Source organism: Sturnus vulgaris, chromosome 32 (genome assembly GCF_052056855.1).
Source record: "Sturnus vulgaris isolate bStuVul1 chromosome 32, bStuVul1.hap1, whole genome shotgun sequence".
NCBI classification, from domain to species: domain Eukaryota; kingdom Metazoa; phylum Chordata; class Aves; order Passeriformes; family Sturnidae; genus Sturnus; species Sturnus vulgaris.
In genome coordinates, this window is record NC_142274.1 from 423,403 (window position 1) to 441,506 (window position 18,104).

At 53.7% G+C, this 18,104-nt stretch overlaps 1 protein-coding gene across 1 annotated transcript; it reads left to right on the forward strand.

Moving 5' to 3' along the window:
• Nucleotides 1-885: 885 nt before the first annotated feature.
• LOC148220680 (olfactory receptor 14J1-like) lies at nt 886-1,818 on the forward strand. The gene has a single exon (XM_088154823.1). It carries the CDS (start codon nt 886-888, stop codon nt 1,816-1,818), a length of 933 nt encoding a protein of 310 aa, XP_088010949.1.
• The last annotated feature ends 16,286 nt before the right edge of the window (nt 1,819-18,104 follow it).

An 18,104-nucleotide genomic window follows, 5' to 3' on the forward strand; every position in this document is an offset into this window, starting at 1 on the left:
TGCAGCTCCTGCAGTCATCTCCTAAAGCTGGAACATCCCAATGCCTGCAGACTGTGTGAGTACATTCTCTGATGATCTCTTGTGTAGAGCAGCCAGGGGTGTCCAGGGCTGTGGTGCAGAGCAGGGTCCTGCAGCCCAGGGCGCTGTGCTGGGGCAGGGACTCTGCTGCCTGCCAGGGACAGCTCTCAGCCAGCCCTGGCAGCTGCTCCCAGCACTGGGGGACAAGGTCTGGGTGGAAGGAGACAGCTGGTAATGCTTGGAAGTGTTGTCCTTGTGTGGTGAAGATGCTGCATTGTTCAGGACTGCTCCCAGCATGACATTTAACTCCAGAACATTTCCAGGTAGATTATATAGGGAGCACAGCAATTCAGGAGCTACATAAAAAGGAAAATTCTGCTTTTTTAGCCTACTGCTCTGGGTTGCCTAGATGGGAAATTGCATATAGATATTTATCTCTAAGTTCAGGTAGGGAGAAATAAGAAATTTATTTCTCAGATCTTAGAATAAAGCAGTCAGTCACAGAGATCAGCACAAGGTCCCTTACAGGCAGCATTAGTGTGACGTTTCCAGCCTCCTCAGGGTTGCTGTGACGTTGCCATCAGAGTCTGCAGAGGCAGAGATGGCCCTGGGCAGTGTCCTGTGCTGGGAGGGGTCTGCAGGGCAGAGCTGAGCCCCCAGGGCTGGGCTGGGCTCTGGCAGCAATGGCAGGGCCCAGCCCTGGGCACAGGAAAGCAGCTGCTGGCAGGGACAGCTCCAGGCACAGAGCCCTGGGCAGGCAGTGGAGGGAAAGTGCCACCAAGCTGGGCTGGGATATTTCAAGTCCTCTCCATACTGAACTATTCCATGATTACTTTTCTTACAGATCCCCATGCCGAGACACATCAAATGTCCAACAGCAGCTCCATCAGCCACTTCCTCCTGTTGCCATTGGCAGACTCGCGGCAGCTGCAGCTCCTGCACTTCTGCCTCTTCCTGGCCATCTCCCTGGCTGCCCTCCTGGCCAACGGCCTCATCATCAGCGCCGTAGCCTGCGGCCACCACCTGCACACCCCCATGTTCTTCTTCCTGCTCAACCTGGCCCTCAGCGACCTGGGCTTCATCTGCACCACTGTCCCCAAAGCCATGCACAATTCCCTCTGGGACACCAGACACATCTCCTACTCAGGATGTGCTGTTCAGCTCTTTTTCTTTCTGTTCTTCCTTGGAGCAGAGTATTTCCTCCTGACCATCATGTGCTACGACCGCTACGTGTCCATCTGCAAACCCCTGCACTATGGGACCCTCCTGGGCAGCAGAGCTTGTGCCCACATGGCAGCAGCTGCCTGGGCCAGTGGCTTTCTCAATGCTCTGCTGCACACGGCCAATACATTTTCCCTGCCCCTGTGCCAGGGCAATGCCCTGGGTCAGTTCTTCTGTGAAATCCCCCAGATCCTCAAACTCTCCTGCTCACACTCTAGCCACAGGGAACTTGGGCTTCTTGCTGTTACTACCTGTTTAGGAGTCGGATGTTTTGTGTTCATTGTTTTCTCCTATGTGAAGATCTTCAGGGCTGTGCTGAGGATCCCCTCAGAGCAGGGACGGCACAAAGCCTTTTCCACCTGCCTCCCTCACCTGGCTGTGCTCTCCCTGTTCCTCAGCACTGCAGTGTTTGCGAACCTGAAGCCCCCATCCATCTCCTCCCCGTCCCTGGATTTGTCCCTGTCAGTTCTGTACTCAGTGGTTCCTCCAGCCCTGAACCCTCTCATCTACAGCCTCAGGAACCAGGAGCTCAAGGCTGCAGTGTGGACACTGATGACGGGATGTTTTCAGGAACATTAAACTGCTGGCCAATTTATGCAATCACTTGTAATCAAAGTCATATTTGATTATTCTTGTTGGTTTGGTTGTTGGTTTGTTCTTTCTTTTTCTTTGTTTTAGTTTTTCAATATATTCCACAAAGAAATGCCATTGCTTGTGCCATATTTCATTTTAAATTTTTCCACCTTTACTGTGACCCACAGTGTCAATGAGGAGCTGTACCCTCTATGGCATTAAATGAACTAAAGAATCTTACAGCAAAGTTTTATCCAGAGATGCCCTTTTTGTTCCCTTCTCTGGAGCTGCAGCAGCAATGTCAGTGTGCAGAGCTGGGGCAGATCAGTGCTGGCACAGCAGCTGTGCCCAGCAGCAGCAGCACTTGGTGTTGCCAGTGCTGCTCCCGTGCCACTGCCCCGCTGCCCTCCTGGCCCTCGTGTTGCTGCAGGGCCTGAGTGCTCTCGGGGCCAGGCACAGCCCTGGGGGTGGCAGTGCCAGGGCTGCAGTAGGGACAGGCCATGGCCACTGCTGGGGCAGCGCTGACACCTCAGGGCAGGGCCTGGGGGCTCCAGGCTCCATGGCCAGGCTCTCTCCACAACACTTGGCCAGCCCAATGCTGAACACAGAAAAGCCCCGGGAGCAGCCCCAGGCTGGCCATGGGCAGGCTGGGGGCAAACAGCATGGCTGGTGCTCTGCAAGGTCCCTGCAAGTGGGACACCCTGGCAAGGAGCAGCAGAGCAGGGGGCTGATCCATCCCCACTGCACTGGACACCCCAGGGCAGCGTCCCAGAGCGTCCTCATGCACCTGCCAACAACATCCCCCCTCTGCAGCCCTGGCCTCTCCCCCAGCTCACACAGGAGCCGCATCCTTGCAGGCACACACACGGCAGCACTGGCTCAGGAGCCCCTGTTTGCATTGCACACAGCAGGGTCAGCACCCCCATGGTGCTGCTGTGGGGACATGGTGCTGAGTGAGCACAAATGCCATCAGCCCCTGGGGCCAGCAAGGGCTGGGGACAGCAGGGAAACCACTCAGGTTTGTTGTGGCCTCTGAAGTCAGCCAGAAAGTTTGTTCCCATCAGCTGTGAGTTTCCTGTCCTAATGCAGACGTTGTTGCTCAGAGGCAGGGCTGCCTGGCAGCCATCCCCAAACTGCCCTGAACATTTCCTTTGCTTCACCTTTGCTTTCTTTACTCTTTCTTTGTGCAGATTTCTTCCTCTTGCCCATCCTATCACCTCCTCTGCAAACAGTCCATCCCTGTTTTCCTTTCCTCTCTGGCCCCACTCCCCATTTTAGTTCCTCAGTTGGCACCATGGGAACATCCCTTGGGGAGCAGGATCATCCTCCAAGTGCTGCAGGAATTGTCTGCAGGGTCCTGCAGTGCCTCGTTCTACTCCCTTGCCAGAGGCACCACAGGCCAGGGGACACATCTGGGCTGCTGTGTCTGGGTGTGGGGCTCCCTGTTCTGGGCATTGAGGAGGGGCTGGAGAGACTCTGAAGGACTGACAGGATGGGCTTTGGGGCTGTGTGGAGAAGCTGAGGGACCTGGGCTGCTGGACCTTGTGAAGAGGAGGCCCAGGGCTCATCCTGCTACTGCTCCAAGGGTGGTTTCAGAGAATCTCAGAATCAGCAAGGCTGGAAAAGATCCTGGAGATCATCAAGTCCAACCTGTGGCCTGACACCACCTTGTCTCCCGGAGCCTCCTTTTCTCCAGGATAAACATCCCCAGCACCCTCAGCCACTCCTCACAGGACTTGTGCTCCAGACCCCTCACCAGCCTTGGTGCCCTTCTCTGAACACTCTCCAGATCCTCCATGTCCTTCCTAAATTGGGGGACCTGGAACCGGCCACAACACTCGAGGCTCTGCCCAACCACTACCGAATACAGGGGAAGAATCACTGCCCTGCTCCTGCTGGCCACACCATTCCTGATCCAGGCCAGGAGCCATTGGCCTTCTTGGCCACCTGGGCACACTGCTGGCTCATGTCCAGCCTGCTGTCCATCAGTGCCCCCAGGTCCCTTTCTGCCTGGCTGCTGTCCAGCCACTCTGTCCCCAGCCTGTAGCACTGCAGGGCTTGTTGTAGCCAAATTGCAGGGCCCAGCACTTGGTCTTGTTAAACCTCACCATGTTGGATTTGGGTCCTGGATCCAGCCTGTCCAGGTGCCTGTGCAGAGCCCTCCAACCCTCCAGAACATCCACTATGCCTGCCAACTTCATGTCACCATGGTTCTTTGAGCTCCTGGATAGTTACAATAGTCTCCATGATTCCATGAGGCCTCCCAGTGTCCCAATGTCTCTTTGGTTCCATGGGACCCCAGGGTGTCACAAAGTCCCATGGATCCTTGGGCCCTGCAGTGTCACAATGGATCCTTGGTTCCATGGGGTCTCACAGTGCAGCAATGCTCTCCTTGGTTCCACAGTGTCACAATGGCCTCTTGGTCCCAAGGGTCACCATGGTGTCAAACATGTTTCCTTCATTCCAGGAGTCCCTGAGGAGCAACACTGGCCCCTTGGTTCCATGGGCCCTGCAGTGTCACAATGGCTTCTGTGGTTCCACCAGGACCCAGACTCTCACAATGGACTCCTTGCTTCCATGTAGCCCCACAGTGTCACAGTGGCCCCTTGGCTCTGTGGTGCCATGTTGTACACAGTGTCACTATGGTCCTCTCAGTCCCACCAGGCCCTGCAGTGTCACAATGGCCCCTTGCTGCCCCAGGGCCCTGCAGTGTCACAATCATCACAGAATCACCCAGGCTGGAAAAGACCGTGGAGAGCATCAAGTCCAACCTGTGACCCAACACCACCTTGTCACCCAGACCATGGCACTCAGTGCCACATCCAGTCCATCCTGAAACACTTCCAGGGATGGTGACTCACCCACCTCTCTGGGCAGCCCATTCCAATGCCCAACCACCCTTTTTCCTAATTTCCTAATGTCCAGCCTAAACATCCCCTTGGTGCAGCTTTAAGGCTGTGTCCTCTTATCCTTTCACTCTTCTCTGGGAATAGACCCCAACATCCACCTGGCTGCACCCTCCTGTCAGGGAGTTTTAGGGAGTGATGGGGTCTTGCCTGAGCCTCCTCTTCTCCAGGATAAACATCCCCAGCTCCCTCAGCCACTCCTCAGAGGACTTGTGTTCCAGACCCCTCACCAGCCTTGTTGTCCGTCTCTGGACACGCTCCAGCCCCTCCATGTCCTTCCTAAATTGGGGGCCCAGAACTGGACACAGCATTCGAGGTGCTGCCCAACCAGTGCTGAGCACAGGAGAAGAGTCACTGCCCTGCTCCTGCTGGCCACACCATTCCTGATCCATAGGAGTCACAGTTTTTGGATGAGGGAAATGCAGGGGAGGGGGTGAGGACAAAGTGTGATTGATTGTCAGCCATGACGGGTCTTGATTTTCATATCTATACAGACTGCATTAGACGGTTTCTGAGGCTCAATATAATTGGAACATTGTATATATCCATCTAGAAACAGGAAAAGAAATCTTTACAGGACAAACTGTTCTCTCTGCACTGTTTACAATATAGTATAGTCACTTGGAATACACTTCTGAAATCTGTCTAATTAACCACAGAAGAATTGATAACGTAAATGATTCCCAGGGACTTTTCTTGTTTGGGTGTTTTGAACAAAAGTTTGTCTTTGTCACTGAATTTGTGAACTGAAGAGCTCAAGAAAGAAGAGGCCTCTGGAGTAGTAAAATTCATCAGCAACCTCCAAGTGGCTGAGGATCCATCCTCATCAGAGCAGGAATGAACAGAAATGGGCACAGCTTTCTGGCTGCCCCAGCTCTGGGATGGGGCCTGGAGCAGGAGCAGCTCTGGAGGGCCCCAAGGCCATGGCTGTTGTGCTGGCCTGGGCAGACAGGATGGCAGGAGGGGCTGCAGAGCTCTCAGGAGCTCAGGGAGAGGGGAGCAGGGCACACAGGGAGCCTCCTTTTGCCTTGGCTAAGCACCTTCCCCCATGGCTGGGGCTGAGTCCTCTCTGAGCTGCAGCTGCTGCTGTGCCCTTGGCAGGGGCTGAGGCCGTGGGGCCACTGCCCAGAGCCCCCTGGCCTGAGCAGAGCTGTGGGGCCAGAGCCCGCTGGGCTGTGCTGGGGAGAGGCCCTTGGTGCTGCACAGAGCTCAGGGCAGCTGGCACAGCTTGCAGGGAGCTGGGCTGGCCTGAGAGAGCCTGCCAGAGAAAGCAGCAGTGTCCATCTCAGCCTGGCTGAGCGTGCAGGGGCAGGACTCAGCCCAGGCCTTGTGGGGCAGGGCCAGCGCCTGGGCAAGGCATTGCAAACAGGCAAGTGGCCCAGAGAGGAGGCTGCTCTGTGCCCTTGGTGGCATGCACAGAGCAGGGAGGGGGCCCAGGACATTTGTCACTGCCAGCTTCTGTCCCCAGCCATTGCCAGCCCTGGCTGCTGAGCCCAGGTTTGGCCTGGGCTGAGTTTGGCTGTGGCCCAGCTCCATCCTCCTGCAGGGCTCAGGGCCTGTTCCCAGCCATGGCCAGCCCTGCCTGGCCTCTGTGCTGGCCCAGAGCCCGGCAGAGCCCGGGGCAGGGCTGTCAGTGCAGGCCCACAGGTGCCACGGGCTGTGCAGGAGCTGGCAGAGGCTGCCCAGCAGGGAGGCCATGGGGCACAGAGCCCCAGGGCTGTTATGGGCACCACGGCAGAGGGGCCGTTCCCACCCGCAATGCTCCTGTCCTTGGCTGGGCCTGCACAGGGGCTGGGCCACCATGGCTGGGGCTGCAAGATTTGATCCGAGGCCAGGGTGACAAAACCCCCTGGCTGCACCTTATGGAGGAGCCTGTTTTGAGTGGGTCCACAGCTCAGGAATCCAACATGGAGTTTTAGTCATCAGTAATAGGTTGACAATTAACTCGTGTTTCCTTGAGATTCCATTGTACCACAATGGTCTCCTTGGTTCCATGAGGTTGCAATGGGAAACAGTGGACACTTGAATCCATGCATTTCTATTCCATCAGAGTGGTCTCTTGCATTCCATGAGGCCCTGCAGTGTCACTAGGGACCCTTTGTTCCACATGTTTCCATTGTGTCGCAATGGTCTCCAGAGCTCTAACTTGTTCATTTGTGCAACATGAAACAGTGGACATTTGCTTCCAAGTGTTTCCACAGTGTCACAGTGGTTTCCATGAGGTCCCTCTTTGCAACAATTCAGACTTGGTTCCATGAGATTCCATTGGGTCACAATGTTCTCCTGGCATCCATGAGTCCCCGCTGTGTTTACAATTGACACTTGGCTCCCCAAGATTCCAAGGTGTCACTATGCTCTCCTGTGATTCACAAAGCTGTGCTGTGTCACAATGGACACTTGCTTCCTCCAAGGCTGGAGATGTCCCAGTGGCACCAGGTTTCCATCAGGCCACGGTTTGTCCCAATGGATTCTTGGTTCCATGAGAATCCATTGTGCCACAATGGACTCCTGGGTGCCATGAGGATGTCCTTTGTCACAGTGGAGCCTTGCTTGCACAAGCCTTGGCAATGTTCCAGGGGGTTCCATGAGGCCCTGCCATGTCACAATGGACACTTGCTTCCATGACATTCCATTGTTTCACAGTGCTCTCCTAGATCACATGAGGCCTTTTTCTGCCGCAGTGGTGTCTTATTTCTACTAGGCCTGGCAATATTTCCGTGGCCCTTGTGTTCCATGTGGCCCCTCTCTGTCAGAATTGACCTTGGTTTCATTGCCTCAGAACACTCCTTGTATTTCCATGACCTGCCCTGTGTCTCAATGGACACTGGATCCCACAAGAGCTGACAATGTCCCCATGGCACCTGTCTCCTACTCGGCCCCACAGTCAGAATAAAGACTTGGTTCCACAAGATTCCACTGTGTCACAATGTTCTCCTTATTTTCCTGAGATCCTGATGTTTTCACAATTGACCCTTGCTTCCTTGAGATTCGATTGCATCACAGTGGTCTCCTTGGTTTCATAAAGCCCAGGTTTGTCACAACAGTCTAAGGATATTCCATTGCAACACAATGGTCTCCACCACTCCATAAGGCTGCACTGTGAAACAGTGGACACTTGGTTCCATGAGATTCCGTTGGGTAACAATGTTCTCCTGTGTTCCATTACGCCTGGCTCTGCCACAGTGGATGCTTGCATGAGCCTTGGAAATGTCCCAATGGCACCTGTGTTCCATGACACCCTGCTGTGTTACACCTGACAGTTTGTTCCATGAGATTCCATGGAGTCACAATGGTCACTTGGGTTCCATGAGGTCTTTCTGTTTTGACAGTTGACACTTGGCTCCATCAGATTCCATTGCTCACAATGTTCTCCTGGGTTCCAAGAGGCCCTGCTGTGTCACAATGGCCCTTTGTTTCCATGAGCCATGGCACGGTCCCACTTGCCCTGGGTTCCATGAGGCTGTGCTGTGTTCACAATTGACACTTGCTTCCATGAGATTCCATTGTGTCACCATGGTCCCCATGTTTCCATGAGGCTGTGCTGTGTCACAATGGACACTGGATCCCACAAGAGCTGGCAGTGTCCCAGAGGCACCTGTGTCCCATGAGGCTCCACGTTGTCAATGTAGAGCCTTGGATCCGTGAGGTTCCAGGTTGTCCCAATGGTCTGCTGTGTCCATGTCCATGAGGCTGTGCTGTGTCACAATGGACACTGAGTTCCACGTGCCCTGGCAGTATCCAAGTGGCACCTGGCTTCCATGAGGCCCCACTGTGTTTGCAGGTGACACTTGTGTTCCCCAGACTGCCTTGTGTCACAGTGCTCTCCTGGGTGCCATGAGGCCCTGCTGTGTCACAATGGACACTTGCTTCCATGAGATCCCATTGTGTCACTGTGCTCTCCTGGGTGCCATGAGGCCCTGCTGTGTCACAATGGACACTTGCTTCCATGAGATCCCATTGTGTCACTGTGCTCTCCTGGGTGCCATGAGGCCCTGCTGTGCAATAATGGAGCCTTGTTCCCACTAGGCCTGGCAATGTCCCAGAGGAACCCGTGTGCCATGAGGCCCCACTTGGTCAATGGGCTGATGAGGGTGAAGGTCTGTAGTTATGCAGAGTCCCCAGGCAGCTGCAAAGGAGAAACGCTTTATTGCAAAAACCAGGCAACTTTTAACCTTTTAAAGCATTTAGCCCATTATCAGTTACATAGTTTTAACACAAAGCAAACATAATTCAATCAACCACCACATACAACAGTGTGAACACACAATGATTATGAAACATCTTTTTCTATCCCTAATTCAGCTGAGTCTCTTTCCCACAGTCCTTTTCTACTTAGCCAAAGTGACAGGCTTGAGCCATGATTTTACAAGGCCTTCCTTTTGGAAAGGTTTACTTACAAGTAATAAGTTGACAACTGACCCTTGTTTCTTTGAGATTCAATTGGACTACAATGGTTTCCTTGGTTCCATGAGGTCGCACCATGAAACAGTGGACACTTGATTCCATGAGTTTCCACTCCATCACAATAATCTCTTGCATTCCATGAAGCCCTGCTGTGTCCCTAGAGAGCCTCTTTTTCCACAATTTTTCATGGTGTCAGAATGGTTTCCAGTGCTCCAACAAGCTGCAACATGAAACAGTCGACATTATCCTCCATGTGATTCCATGGAGTTACAATGCTCTCCTGGGTTCCATGAGGCTCCACTGTGTTTAAAATTGAAACTTGGATCTCCAAGATTTGATGGCCTCACTGGGCTCTCCTGGGATTCACTAGGCTGTGTCACAATGGACACTTGCTTCCTCCAAGGCTGGAGATGTCCCAGTGGCACCAGGTTTCCATAAGGCTGTGCTTTGTCACAATGGGACCGTGGTTCCATGAGATTCTACTGTGTCACAATGTTCTCCTTAGCTTTATGAGAACCTGATGTGCTGACAATTGACCCTTGGTTCCTTGAGATTCCATTGCACCACAGTGGTCTCCTTGGTTCCATCAGGCCCAGGTTTGTCACAATGGAGCTTTTGTGCCCTGCATTTCCTTTGCAGCACAATGGTCTCCAGCATTCCACGAGGCCCTGCTGTAAAACAGTGGGCATTTGGATCCATGAGTTTCCATTCCATCAGGATGATCTCCTGCATTCCATGAGGCCCTGCAGTGTCACTATGGAGCCTTTGTTCCATGTGTTCCCATTGTGACACAATGGTCTCCAGCGCTCTGTGAGGCTGCACCATGAAACTGTGGACACTTGGTTCCATGAGATTCCATGTTGTCACTGTCAGGAGAATCCACAAACACCAGAGGTTTATGTCCAAAAAGGAGACAGAGCAGTCCTTCAACTTTATTTGAATAAAGGGAGAGAGTTCACCAGGGCACATGCCTGCAGGGTTTTCTCTCTCCAGGTTTCAGAGGGCACAGCCTCCTTTTATCCTGAACTCCCGGCTGCACGTTGCCCTCTTTCTTTCCCCACTGGTCGAGGCACTAGGAAGGTAAAGCCTTCCTGAACATCCTGCCCCATATCCCCCCTTGAACCTGGCATTTCCCCCCAAAGTTCAGAAGTTCAGCCTTGTGCAGACTCTTGTCTGTTTGAGGAGCCAAGCTCTCTGGGCCTGGTAAAAAACCTGCTGCTGAAAGTCAGTAGAAATGTTACAACCCATTTCAAAGACATTAACACCCATCCCTTCACACACCAAATGATTTGTAAAGACATGAACACACATCTTTCCTCTCACATTGATGTTTCTGTGATGGTGACAGTCTTTTAAACCCAGCCTTCAGCCTGAGCTCTCTGCTGTTGTAGTTCCATGCACAGAGGTTGTTGTCTCTCAGCCCTTCCATGGGCAGGCCGGTGTTCAGCCATCTCCAGGACAGCAGGGCCCCACCCCACGTCACTGTGCCCTGGGAAGACAAAAACCATCATTCCAAATGTCCTCCCCTCCTTCTTCCCAGGCATTTGGCCCTGCTGGTTACCACAGGGAAAAGGAGACCCCTGTGACAGTGTGGAGTACATGGAACCAAACATCCATTGTGACACTGCAGAACATCACAGAACCAAGGAAACCCCTGTGACACTGTGGGGCCCCATGGAACCAAGAGTTCATTGTGACACAATGGGGGCCATGAAGCCAAAGAACCATTGTGACACTGCAGATCCAAGGAGACCATTGTCACACAATGAAAACTCATGGGACCAAGGGTCCACTGTGACATTGTGGGGGCCCATGGAACCTGTGAGCCATTGTGACACTGCCTGGCCTTGTGGAACTAAGGAGACCATGGTGACACTTTGGGGCCCCATGCAATCAAGGATTCCATTTTGACACTGAGGAATCTCATGGAACCAAGGGTCCATTGTGACACTTTGGAACTACAGAGACCATTGTTGAGAATAAGGACACCCAAGGAACCAAAAGTCCATGTGAAAGAACAGAACCTCACAGAACCAAGACTGCACGGTGGCACAGCAAGGCCTCATAGAAGCAAAGAGTCCAAAGGCCCAAAAGAGTTCTTGCATGGTTCTTCCTTGGGGAAGGGGAACTTCAATGGTTTCAGCTTGGGCTGACACACACTAATCAAAGGTGTCTCTTTTCAATGAGGAAATTTGGGGGTTTTAGATTTTAAAAAAAAAAAAAAAAAAAAAAAAAGGAAAACCATCTTTTTCCTGAATGTAGCCAGTTCTCCAAGCAAAGCAGGTCCCAGGTGAGTGAGCACAGACAGAATGGGCTTGGGGAATGTGGAGCAAGGTTGTGCACACTGGCTCAGACCTCAAGGCACAGCTTCACTGAGCAGGCCAGACCTCCTGAGGAGAGACCCTGGATCAATATCAATCACAGAATGCTGCAATCACCTCTGCTCTAAAGACAAAGCAATGAAATACACCCTTCAAAATAGGAATGGGTATTTCTTAGAAGCTCTTGGAAATATTTCACCATAACTGGATTTGAAAATCTTCCTAATAAATGGCACCAGAGCAGAGGGAAATCAAGGCACAGCCATGGTTTCTCAGGATTTGCTTGATCCCAATCAGCCCCTTGGTGCATTTGGTGCTGAACCCTTGAACCTCAGGGCCTGAGAGGAGATTGCAGAAACCTTTCCAGGAGTCCAAGTCAAAAGAAAACCCCAAAGTGTCTCAAAGCATTAATGGGTCCCACTGAGGTCCATCCCCAACACAGGCTCCTCATGGACTGCTTGGAGGAGAGAATGGGAGGCCAGGATTACCCAAAAACCTCTGAGAGACTGAGAGAAGAAAGGAAAAAAGAAAGTACCTTAAAAAACTGAAGTACCTTGAAGCATTAATGAGCTCCACTGAGTGTTGTTACCTGCAAAGGCCCTCAAGAGACTAATTAAAGCAGATAATTGGAGGCCATGATTGCACAAAGTTCTCAGAGACTCCAAGGCAAAAGCAAAACCCAAAGTCCTCTGAAAAACCTGCAGTCCCTGGGAGCATGAAGGAGCCCCCAGGGCCATTCCTGACCAAGGCTCCCCAGGGACTCGTCCCAGCACATCCCTGAGGCTACTGGGATGTGGGGGGATGCTGAGGGCAGGACAAGGGGTGACAGTGCCCAGCCTTGCTGGGGCTGTGCCAGGAGGCCCCAGTGGCTCAGGACAAGGTGTCTCCTCCCAGCCCTTGGTGGCACAGACCCTGCTGTGCCCCAGGGCACCAAGACTTGGCTTCTCTTTGTCCCCACCTGTCATCTCTGCCTCCAATTTCCTGCTCTGACTGGAATCTGGAGATACTTTCTCAGTTTTGTCTCTCAGTGGGACCCATTAAAACTTTAGGAAACTTTGGAGTTTGATTCTGACTTGGAGTTCTTGAGAGGTTTCTTCAGCTCCCTCTCAGGGACTGATGTTCAGGGCCTCAGCACAAACCCCAAGAGGGTCATTAAAGTCCTTGTGCTGTGTCTGTGCTGATGAGCTGGGCTGGGCTCCGGGCACAGAGGGAGATCCTGGCAACCAAGGAGAGCTTCAAAAACACCTTTCTCTTCATGAGCAGCTCTTCTCCCAGCCCAGCAGGGCTGGGGCACTGCCTGCAGCCACCCCAGGCACAGCACAGAGGCACAGAGAGCTTCAATCAGTCAGGGCTGGGAAGATGCTCAGAAGTGCCTGGGGCAGAATCACTCCCAGCCCTTGACACAGGAAGCCTCTGGCTGCAGGACAATGCAGCTGCAGCTCCTGCAGTGATCTCCTAAAGCTGGAACATCCCAATGCCTGCAGACTGTGTGAGTACATTCTCTGATGATCTCTTGTGTAGAGCAGCCAGGGGTGCCCAGGGCTGTGGTGCAGAGCAGGGTCCTGCAGCCCAGGGCGCTGTGCTGGGGCAGGGACTCTGCTGCCTGCCAGGGACAGCTCTCAGCCAGCCCTGGCAGCTGCTCCCAGCACTGGGGGACAAGGTCTGGGTGGAAGGAGACAGCTGGTAAGGCTTGGAAGTGTTGTCCTTGTGTGTTGAGGATGCTGCATTGTTCAGGACTGCTCCCAGCATGACATTTAACTCCAGAACATTTCCAAGTAGATTATATAGGGAGCACAGCAATTCAGGGGCTACATAAAAAGGAAAATTCTGCTTTTTTAGCCTACTGCTCTGGGTTGCCTAGATGGGAAATTGCATATAGATATTTATCTCTCAGTTCAGGTAGGGAGGAATAAGAAATTTATTTCTCAGATTTTAATAAAGCAGTCAGTCACAGAAATCAGCACAAGGTCCCTCACAGGCAACATTAGTGTGACTTTTCCAGCCTCCTCAGGGTTGCTGTGACGTTGCATCAGAGTCTGCAGAGGCAGAGCTGTCCCTGGGCAGTGTCCTGTGCTGGGAGGAGTGTGCAGGGCAGAGCTGAGCCCCCAGGGCTGAGCTGGGCTCTGGCAGCACTGGCAGGGCCCAGCCCTGGGCACAGGGAAGCAGCTGCTGGCAGGGACAGCTCCAGGCACAGAGCCCTGGGCAGGCAGTGGGGGGAAAATGCCACCAAGCTGGGCTGGGATATTTCAAGTCCTCTCCATACTGAACTATGCCATGATTACTTTTCTTACAGATCCCCATGCCGAGACACAGGAAATGTCCAACAGCACCTCCTTCAGCCACTTCCTCCTGCTGCCATTGGCAGACTCGCGGCAGCTGCAGCTCCTGCACTTCTGCCTCTTCCTGGCCATCTCCCTGGCTGCCCTCCTGGCCAACGGCCTCATCATCAGCGCTGTAGCCTGTGGCCACCACCTGCACACCCCCATGTTCTTCTTCCTGCTCAACCTGGCCCTCAGCGACCTGGGCTTCATCTGCACCACTGTCCCCAAAGCCATGCACAATTCCCTCTGGGACACCAGACACATCTCCTACTCAGGATGTGCAGCTCAGCTCTTTTTCTTTCTCTTCTTCCTTGGAGCAGAGTATTTCCTCCTGACCATCATGTGCTACGACCGCTACGTGTCCATCTGCAAACCCCTGCACTACGGGACCCTCCTGGGCAGCAGAGCTTGTGCCCACATGGCAGCAGCTGCCTGGGCCAGTGGGTTTCTCAATGCTCTGCTGCACACGGCCAATACATTTTCCCTGCCCCTGTGCCATGGCAATGCCCTGGGTCAGTTCTTCTGTGAAATCCCCCAGATCCTCAAACTCTCCTGCTCACACTCTAGCCGCAGGGAACTTGGGCTTCTTGCTGTTACTACCTGTTTAGGAGTCGGATGTTTTGTGTTCATTGTTTTCTCCTATGTGCATATCTTCAGGGCTGTGCTGAGGATCCCCTCAGAGCAGGGACGGCACAAAGCCTTTTCCACCTGCCTCCCTCACCTGGCTGTGCTCTCCCTGTTCCTCAGCACTGCAGTGTTTGCGAACCTGAAGCCCCCATCCATCTCCTCCCCATCCCTGGATCTGTCCCTGTCAGTGCTGTACTCAGTGGTGCCTCCAGCCCTGAACCCTCTCATCTACAGCCTCAGGAACCAGGAGCTCAAGGCTGCAGTGTGGAGATTGATGACTGGATGGTTTCAGGAACATTAAACTGCTGGCCAATTTATGCAATCACTTGTAATCGAAGTCATATTTGATTGTTCTTGTTGGTTTAGTTGTTGTTTTGTTCTTTCTTTTTCTTTGTTTTAGTTTTTCAATATATTCCACAAAGAAATGCCATTGCTTGTGCCGTATTTCATTTTAAATTTTCCACCTTTACTGTGACCCACAGACAGTGTCAATGAGGAGCTGTACCCTCTATGGCATTAAATGAACTAAAGAATCTTACAGCAAAGTTTTATCCAGAGATGCCCCTTTTGTTCCCTTCTCTGGAGCTGCAGCAGCAATGTCTGTGTGCAGAGCTGGGGCAGATCAGTGCTGGCACAGCAGCTGTGCCCAGCAGCAGCAGCAGCACTTGGTGTTGCCAGTGCTGCTCCCGTGCCACTGCCCCGCTGCCCTCCTGGCCCTCGTGTTGCTGCAGGGCCTGAGTGCTCTCGGGGCCGGGCACAGCCCTGGGGGTGGCAGTGCTGGGGCTGCAGCAGGGACAGGCCATGGGCACTGCTGGGGCAGCGCTGACGCCTCAGGGCAGGGCCTGGGGGCTCCAGGCTCCTTGGCCAGGCTCTCTCCACAACACTTGGCCAGCCCAATGCTGAACACAGAAAAGCCCCGGGAGCAGCCCCAGGATGGCCGTGGGCAGGCTGGGGGCAAACAGCATGGCTGGTGCTCTGCAAGGTGCCTGCAAGGGGGACACCCTGGCAAGGAACAGCAGAGCAGGGGCTGATCCATCCCCACTGCACTGGACACCCCAGGGCAGCGTCCCAGAGCGTCCTCATGCACCTGCCAACAACATCCCCCCTCTGCAGCCCTGGCCTCTCCCCCAGCTCACACAGGAGCTGCATCCTTGCAGGCACACACACGGCAGCACTGGCTCAGGAGCCCCTGTTTGCATTGCACACAGCAGGGTCAGCACCCCCATGGTGCTGCTGTGGGGACATGGAGCTGAGTGAGCAAAAATGCCATCAGCCCCTGGGGCCAGCAAGGGCTGGGGACGGCAGGGAAACCACTCAGGTTTGTTGTGGCCTCTGAAGTCAGCCAGAAAGTTTGTTCCCATCAGCTGTGAGTTTCCTGTCCTAATGCAGATGTTGTTGCTCAGAGGCAGGGCTGCCTGGCAGCCATCCCCAAACTGCCCTGAACATTTCCTTGGCTTCACCTTTGCTTTCTTTACTCTTTCTTTGTGCAGATTTCCTCCTCTTGCCCATCCTATCTCCTCCTCTGCAAACAGTCCATCCCTGTTTTCCTTTCCTCTCTGGCCCCACTCCCCATTTCAGTTCCTCAGTTGGCACCATGGGAACATCCCTTGGGGAGCAGGATCATCCTCCAAGTGCTGCAGGAATTGTCTGCAGGGTCCTGCAGTGCCTCGTGCTGCTCCCTTGCCAGAGGCACCACAGGCCAAGGGGGCACATCTGGGCTGCTGTGTCTGGGTGTGGGGCTCCCTGTTCTGGGCATTGAGGAGGGGCTGGAGACGCTCTGCAGGACTGACAGGATGGGCTTTGGGGCCTGTATGGAGAAGCTGAGGGACCTGGGCTGCTGGACCTTGTGAAGAGGAGGCCCAGGGCTCATCCTGCACCTGCTCCAAGGGTGGTTTCAGAGAATCTCAGAATCAGCAAGGCTGGAAAAGATCCTGGAGATCATCAAGTCCAACCTGTGGCCTGACACCACCTTGTCTCCCGGAGCCTCCTCTTTTCCAGGATAAACATCCCCAGCAACCTCAGCCACTCCTCACAGGACTTGTGCTCCAGACCCCTCACCAGCCTTGGTGCCCTTCTCTGGACACTCTCCAGACCCTCCATGTCCTTCCTAAATTGGGGGACCTGGAACCAGCCACAACATTAGAGGCTCTGCCCAACCACTACTGAATACAGGGGAAGAATCACTGCCCTGCTCCTGCTGGCCACACCATTCCTGATCCAGGCCAGGAGCCATTGGCCTTCTTGGCCACCTGGGCACACTGCTGGCTCATGTCCAGCCTGCTGTCCATCAGTGCCCCCAGGTCCCTTTCTGCCTGGCTGCTGTCCAGCCACTCTGTCCCCAGCCTGTAGCACTTCAGGGCTTGTTGTAGCCAAATTGCAGGGCCCAGCACTTGGTCTTGTTAAACCTCACCATGTTGGATTTGGGTCCTGGATCCAGCCTGTCCAGGTCCCTGTGCAGAGCCCTCCAACCCTCCAGAACATCCACTATGCCTGCCAACTTCATGTCACCATGGTTCTTTGAGCTCCTGGATAGTTACAATAGTCTCCATGATTCCATGAGGCCTCCCAGTGTCACAATGTCTCTTTGGTTCCATGGCACCCCAGGGTGTCACAAAGTCCCATGGACCCTTGGGCCCTGCAGTGTCACAATGGATCCTTGGTTCCATGAGGTCTCACAGTGCAGCAATGCTCTCCTTGGTTCCAGTGTCACAATGGACTCTTGGTCCCAAGGGTCACCATGGTGTCAAACATGTTTCCTTCATTCCAGGAGTCCCTGAGGATCAACACTGGCCCCTTGGTTCCATGGGCCCTGCAGTGTCACAGTGGCCTCTGTGGTTCCACCAGGACCCAGACTCTCACAATGGACTCCTTGCTTCCATGTAGCCCCACAGTGTCACAGTGGCCCCTTGGCTCTGTGGTGCCATGTTGTACACAGTGTCACTATGGTCCTCTCAGTCTCACCAGGCCCTGCAGTGTCACAATGGCCCCTTGCTGCCCCAGGGCCCTGCAATGTCACAATCATCACAGAATCACCCAGGCTGGAAAAGACCGTGGAGAGCATCAAGTGCAACCTGTGACCCAACACCACCTTGTCACCCAGACCATGGCACTCAGTGCCACATCCAGTCTGTCCTGAAACACTTCCAGGGATGGTGACTCACCCACCTCCCTGGGCAGCCCATTCCAATGCCCAACCACCCTTTTTCCTAATTTCCTAATGTCCAGCCTAAACATCCCCTTGTACAGCTTTAAGGCTGTGTCCTCTTATCCTTTCACTGTTCTCTGGGAATAGACCCCAACATCCACCTGGCTGCACCCTCCTGTCAGGGAGTTTTAGGGAGTGATGAGGTCTTGCCTGAGCCTCCTCCAGGATAAACAACCCCAGCTCCCTCAGCCACTCCTCAGAGGACTTGTGTTCCAGACTCCTCACCAGCCTTGTTGTCTGTCTCTGGACACGCTCCAGCCCCTCCATGTCCTTCCTAAATTGGGAGCCCAGAACTGGACACAGCATTCGAGGTGCTGCCCAACCAGTGCTGAGCACAGGGGAAGAGTCACTGCCCTGCTCCTGCTGGCCACACCATTCCTGATCCATAGGAGTCACAGTTTTTGGATGAGGGAAATGCTGGGGAGGGGGTGAGGACAAAGTGTGATTGATTGTCAGCCATGACGGGTCTTGATTTTCATATCTATACAACTGCATTAGACGGTTTCTG